At 32.8% G+C, this 7,303-nt stretch overlaps 1 protein-coding gene across 1 annotated transcript; it reads right to left on the reverse strand.

Annotated features, from left to right (window-relative positions):
- Positions 1–1,310: 1,310 nt before the first annotated feature.
- LOC110889936 (G-type lectin S-receptor-like serine/threonine-protein kinase At4g27290) lies at positions 1,311–5,089 on the reverse strand. Its single transcript, XM_022137507.2, has 7 exons — positions 3,790–5,089; positions 3,554–3,700; positions 3,015–3,178; positions 2,634–2,844; positions 2,311–2,548; positions 2,087–2,237; positions 1,311–1,780 (listed from the first exon to the last, which is right to left on the reverse strand). The coding sequence occupies exons 1-7, from the start codon at positions 5,087–5,089 to the stop codon at positions 1,475–1,477; spliced, it is 2,517 nt and encodes an 838-aa protein (XP_021993199.1). The 3' UTR covers positions 1,311–1,474.
- Positions 5,090–7,303: the final 2,214 nt, after the last annotated feature.

The raw sequence follows: 7,303 nt of genomic DNA on the forward strand, positions 1-7,303 counted from the left end.
TTTTTCTAACATATAAATAAAAGCTAAAAAAAGTAACTAACCAGAGGACTATCTCACAACAAGACTAAAATTTTATTGAATTCGGTTTTAAAATGGTAGTCAGAGAGAACTTAACATTTTGAAGTTTTATAGATGAGATAATATTAAGATTGTTAGCTATATTGATTTATGATGTGTTTTCAATTTAATAGAGCTAAGAAATATATTAGTTTCATTTTATACCCATTTGTGACATAGTCAATTAACCTTTAATAATGAAAAGATTTATTCATCATATATAAACATTTAACTTATATCATAATTTTACAAATACTATTTATTAATTAAATTCACACAATAATTATTAGTAAGAAAAACAAATCTAATTTATGTGATACCAAAAAATTGGCTTTTTACCAATAAAGAGAAAAAGAACAACATAAACAATGAATTTTGTAAACAGAATTGAGGTCTTAGATTTATTTTAAATAAATGTTATACTTAAAAGATACACAATGATAAAAATTATTATTATTTATACATTGTTATATGTAACGTAATACATTCATTAATATATAAATTTGTTTATTACATGTTTTTAAGTATTCAACTTTTGTAAAATACATGACTATTATGGTATTTTCAGTATTACTAATTAAGATGGGTCGGTTTTTGTGATAAAGTCAAGTTAGTTGTATGAACCATTATATGGTAATGGAAATTCGTATATATAAAGTTTCCTTACTAATTAACAAAGGCCGTTAGTAATATAAATTTTTTTAAAGATTGTATAACTATATCATTTATATTGTACAAACTCGTGTAATACGCGGGTCTATAAACTAGTATGAATATATAGTTATGTTTATGTAACTTTCCTGTTCGGGTGACAATTGGTTAGAAAACATCTTAGCTTGCATCCTTATTTGGTGTCGTATCTTAAGTGATTCAGTTGAATTCCTTACTCTTGTTATTGTTCTTCAAAACCCTGATATGAATATATAGTTATGTTTATGTAACTTTCCAACTAGGTAATTAACATAGTTTATATTTCTATCTTTTAATCCTAAAACTACTAGGGATAATCAAATTTTTCTTTCTTATTTGCAAATTAATCGTTTTTAATTTTTGGTAGTTTTAATTATTCAATAAAATAAAAAAAAATACCAATTTTGAATTAATTTTAAGTATAATTAATCAAACAAATGTGTAGTACTAATTATGTGCTCCTTGTGGATATGATACCTGACTTGCCCTAGCTTTCTAGAGTAATTAGGTTTTTGCATGCCTCGAATGATGGTCATAAGAAAAGATGTTTTGTACAATCACTGTAAACAAAGGCAAAACAAATGGGATACCGATAAATTATTTATGATACATAAGATAAACAAATGTTCACATTCTTTACCACTTACATAAGTTATGTTGACGAATTTGAAATGCTTGATAAGCTTATAGCTAGACATTGTTTCATTTAATAAATGCAAATTTCATTTTATCTACCATCCAACATTGTAATGCTTAGTTCATTGTTAGAACTTCCTCCATTTGAACTTGAAGATTGAGTAGTATCATGCGTAGATTTTCCAACATAAAATCCCGGTTCTTTGGGTGATGACAATGGACCCTCACTCCCCAACATCAGGATCACAGAAGTCATAGTCGGTCTATCTTCTGGGTGACGTTGAACACACAATAAACCAACATGGATTGACCGTAGAACCTCAGACACATTAATTGATTCACCTAGACATTTATCAACTAACTGCAAGGATCTGCCTTCAGCATGGAGTCCCCATGCCTATCAATAACAATGAACACGAGTCACATGTTTTGTTGTTTTAACACAAAGTGTAGTAAAAAAATTAACTAGCTTTGGTCTCATTTCCTTCTCGATAACTAACTTTACTCGGGCAGAAACGGTTAAGAAGTTTTCATTTTGGGCAATGTTTAAAGGTTTTCCATAAAAAAGTTATAGCTTAGGTAGCCTTTATGATAAAAGAAAAAGATACTTAGTAGGAAAAAACACAGTTTTTTATTTATTTATTTTTTTTATTTCTATCGCTCTATACAGTTTTGGATATCAAGTTAGAAGGCTCAAGCTTACATGTCCAATAAGATTGTTGCAATGTTCTTTGTGGACGAACCCTCGGTTTTTCTTCCCACACACAATTTCCAACACTAATACGCCGAAGCTATATACATCTGATTTTATCGAAAAGATACCATCTCCTGCATACTCTGGTGCCATGTAGCCACTGTGAAGAATGAATGTAAATTGTAAGTTATCACTAAATATATTTGAATAAGGTTAAGATAGATGACTCTCACTATGTTCCAACCACTCTGTTTGTGTTTGCCTCTATCTGATCTCCTCCGAATGCCCTAGCCATGCCAAAATCTGATATCTTTGGGTTCATATCCTTGTCTAGCAAAATATTACTAGCTTTTAAATCTCTATGTATAATTCTAAGACGAGAATCTTGGTGAAGATAAAGTAATCCACGGGCAATTCCATTGATAATGTGGTAACGTGCTCGCCAATCAAGAAGTTCCTTGAGAGTTGTATCTGTAAATAGTTTTAACTTTCAATTGAAGTTTTTTTCGTAGATCTGATACTTTTCTAAGCTTTCTGTCTATAATGTTCCATTTACCGAATATAAAAGAATCGAGTCCTCTGTTTGGCATGTATTCATAAATAAGCATCTTTTCATCTCCTTCTATGCAGCAGCCCAAAAGTTTGACAAGATTCCGATGTTGAAGTTTAGATATTGAGATGACTTCATTCTTGAACTCGTGAAGTCCTTGAGTGGACGTTTTTGCTAGTCGCTTCACTGCTATTTCCTGCCCGTCTTCAAGTACACCCTGAATCAAGTGTTTTAAGTATGTCAAGAAAAAGCCATCTATATATACATCTCCACGAATTCTTAATTGGTATTTGATTTATTTAACCTTTACAAAATATGCTAAGAAATATCTTATGGTAATGTACAAATACCATATATATTACACAGAAGGCCATGGTCACAGAATACCTTGTAAACGGGCCCAAAGCCGCCCTCTCCAAGTTTGTTGTTGAATGAAAAGTTGTTTGTTGCATGAAGTATCGTAGACAAGCTATATAGTGGTAGCTCCAGATCTTCATTATCATCACTTATGTTTTCAGGATCTTGTAGTCCAACCTCGTTTTCTGGTGTCACTGTGTAGCAAATACCCAGCACTTGTTTTATATGTGGCATACTGGCATGATATACTTTCTTGGTACCCCTCATAAAGGACATTGTGGGGTTGTTTGATTAGAAACATTTCTTCAAAAACTTGAATTTTTTTTTTATAATAAATTGTTGTTACACATATGATTTACAGAAATATATTATTTGAATAGTTTTTAATTATAGCAAAAAAAAAAAAAAAAAAAAAAAAAAAAAAATTGATAGGTTCTATGCAATTCAAAATACATTTAGGGTGAGTTTTAACTATTTTCATTTTACATAATTTTTGTTATGACATGTTAAATATAAAACGCATAACTTAAACCGCCCTGCACAACATACATGGTTTTCAATTCTCATACCTTGTGGCTGTTGTTTCTTCCTATGATAGCGATAATATAACCATATTGAAACTAGCATGACCAAAACTACCAATGCTACCGGGACTATAACTCGTACTGATATTCTCCCTTCACTTGAGCTTCTAGCGTTTTCTGTTGAGTCTGTATCTATCAAAATATGCACAATGTCTTAAGCTGACATTTAGAGTGACAACCATGAAGTTAGTAATGAAAATAAAACTGTTGTTTTAAATTACCTAACTCTGAGGCTGACACTCGTATATAAAGAGTGTCCCCATTTCCAACAAATGTTCTGATATCAATTAGGCCACCAAACCATAGCAAGCAACCACTCCCAGTCCCTGAGATATTCGAATTTGTGTAAGCAGTACATGAACAATTGCTTTTGCACATGTTTCTACATTCTTCAAGGGTCATGGTCTGGTCATACCATGACCCCCGAGTGTCTGGTAACTTCAAATTCGAATATTTGTTAAATCCTTCCCCAGGGTCACAATCCAAAGGGATAGTATGTCGACACCCTTGTGACCAATCTGTTGTCCTCCACTGATCAGGAGATGTGGGTTCAAATCTCTTCAAACATTCACAAACTGGTGACTTGTCAATGTTGCAGCTACCAAATGGACCGCACAACCCGTATTGATCACAGCGATCATTTGGTCGGGACAAATAAACACTCCATTCTTGGTTGGTATTAATCAATAACAAGCGCTCTAAACGACCAGTTGGTTGTAACACCAGCCTCGTAAAAACTGAATCATTTACAAGATAATACTGGTAGTAGATTTCTCTCTTATTAAGAACAAAGGTGTAGTTGTAAAACCAATTTGGTCTCAAATTCGGACTACCCGTATACCTGAGTCCATTCCATGGACCTTGCCGGTATACTAGTTCCTGGCCTTCCGTTATGATGGCCTGAGGGTAACCTCTGGCATCAATCGAATACGAAAAGTCACCCAAAGCAGGATCATCCTCGGATTTCCATGACGTTAAATGGCTTTCAGTCCCCTTAACCAAATTCCAGCCCAGCTTCATTCCAGGAAGTAAAGTGTGCTGTAGAAAGTCGAAACTTTGCCATATGGGATTTTCTCTATTGATGTCTCCTTCCTCGTAAATTACAAAGTTACCTGTATCTAGAAGCTGACCAATCGGATTCCTCACTGACTTCGTCGGCAAGTTGGCTGACGACCATATGACAGTGCCTGTGGTGGTGTTCCGGATAACTAAGATCCCCTGATCGGTGAGTGTTAAGTCACTAGAGGTATCTGTGAGTGGTGTGTTCCGGTTGGCTACCCATACAACAGTTTGGTTCAGTGTTTTCTTGTACCAAATTCCGACATAAAGGTTCCTTGACTTACCGGGGCGAAAGAAACCAAGTTCAAAGATTTCTTGCTGTGAAACGATTGTTTCATTATATCTAACTGTTTGGTTTGCGGATATGGTGTCTGCAGCATAGGAACAAGTTATTGATCCAAAAAGTGCAACAAGGAAGTGAAAGATCAACATGGACTTGATCACTGATCTTCTTTCCTCCATTAACGTATCATTAACGTTTTTTGCAATACTAAAATGAAAACATTTTTTATTCAATTCAAGATTAAAACAAAACTACATTATATGGACCAAATAAATAAGTGCATATTTGTGTTTTGTGGGGTTTGGTTTGATTCCTTTAAGTTGACCATAGGTATTATTATTTTTGGTGTATACATTCTTTGATATTTACGATGATTGAGATATTATAGATTAAGTAAAGGGGTGTCGTTTTCTTTCTTATTCAACACAATATATATACTTGATTAATAAGTTTTGTAGCATCTAAAATATGTTTGTCCTCGTCATCTCATCAATCACGCCACATATATTGTTATATAGATAAGTGAAAGTGTATTGTACAATATGCCTTATCGTATGAGCGTACGACTTTTAAAGTTCGCATGTTATAAACTACAATCACATGTAATAAAAAAACAGTCGCATGGTGTATAAAAACAAAATCGCATGGTGTATAAAACAAAAACAGTCGAAAGTGTATTGTACAATATACCTTATCGTATGAGCGTACGACTTTTAAAGTTCGCATGTTATAAACTACAATCACATGTAATAAAAAAAAACAGTCGCATGATGTATAAAAATAAAATCGCATGTTGTGTATGTAAAAAAATCGCATGATGAAGAAAGAAAGTATAATCACTTTACTATATAAAAGTGTTTGATCATAAAAAAAAATATAATATTAAAAACATATTTTATACCTACAAATTCCCATAAACCATATTTTGGCCAACCCAAAACCTCAAACCCTCTAAGATGTGACACAAATAATCACTTTATATATAGGGTTGATAAACATACAATTTGTGTTAACATATAATGCGTACGAGATTGCCTTACAACATTCGAATTTTTCTTTACAACATGTGATTTCTTTTTTGCTTCAACATGCGTATCCTTGAATTTCACCAATGTGTTATCTTCCCTCTTGTGCCTTTTTCTTAAAAGACAAATTATACTTATACTAACACCAATATTTCTAAAATACTCGCTTGCCTACTTGCCTCCCCTCTTAATTATGTCTATATTCACATCTTTATTCATTAGTTATTATCCTTAGAGTAAACTCGCAAAATCGTCTCTCAGGTTTAGATACAACTATCATATCCATCCAAAAAGTTTTTTTATTTTTTATTTTTTTTTTTTTTGACTGGACCTCTGAGATTTCAAAAGGGTTGTCAAATTCATCCACTTTTCTACCCCTATTAAACATAAATGTTAAATAAGGGGTACTTTTATAATTCTCTTTAACTCTTATTTGGTTAACCCTAAATTAACCAACCAACACGCCAAACATCAAAACTTCCAATTCATCTTCCTTTTTCCCCAAAATCCTAAATTGAAGAACAAAGTTAGAGGTATATATTCCCGAAGGTGTTTGAATCCGGTGACAAGAAGAGCAATGTTAGACGACAGTGGTCATCAGAAGAAGACATAACTTAGAGCGGACTCATCGGAAAAATTGACGGAAGGACTCGTCGGAAAAATTGGCACAAGAACTCGTCAAAAAAATTAGTTGTATTACCAGTTTTTCAAACTCTAATATGTCAATGTCAATCAACTCCGTTTAAGTATTAGGGTTTGAAAACACAATTTGATCAAACGCACGTTGTTATTCTTTCACTATCACTTTATTACAAATTACTTTATATGTATTAGTTGGATCAATATGAACGTAAAATCTATACATAAGAAACCTGTATATAAATCTTTGGGTTAGTACTTAGCCATTTAATTGTTAGGTAATTGATCTTCTTGCTTAACCAATAATTTAGCTACATAAAAATACAAAATAACGCAGAATGATTTTTCATAAGTTTAATAACATAAGTTGGTATTTAACAATTGCTCGTCCGACGTCATAATGGTGTTTTAGTCTTGAAATGTCTATGAAATTGTGTTAGTGTTAAGTGGTTTATATCTTAAAGGTAATTGGCTTAGTAGCTTACTAACCATTGTATTGTCCGAAAGTTTGGTTATGAAGTAAATGTTGTTGTTTGCCGTTTAAAAAAAGTGGTTTATATGTGTTAGCACAACAAGAATATGAGCAATTGCGGCGACATTTCATTTGTCGAAGCTATTGGTTGATCCTGAACCCAGTGTCACACAATAAACCCCAGCCACTCATTCCTTATCATGATTTGGGTTTATTTAAAGCAATAGCGGCGACATGAAGGGTCAATAGCTGCGAAA

The sequence above is a fragment of the Helianthus annuus genome, chromosome 11 (genome assembly GCF_002127325.2).
Source record: "Helianthus annuus cultivar XRQ/B chromosome 11, HanXRQr2.0-SUNRISE, whole genome shotgun sequence".
In the NCBI taxonomy this organism is placed as follows: Eukaryota; Viridiplantae; Streptophyta; class Magnoliopsida; order Asterales; family Asteraceae; genus Helianthus; species Helianthus annuus.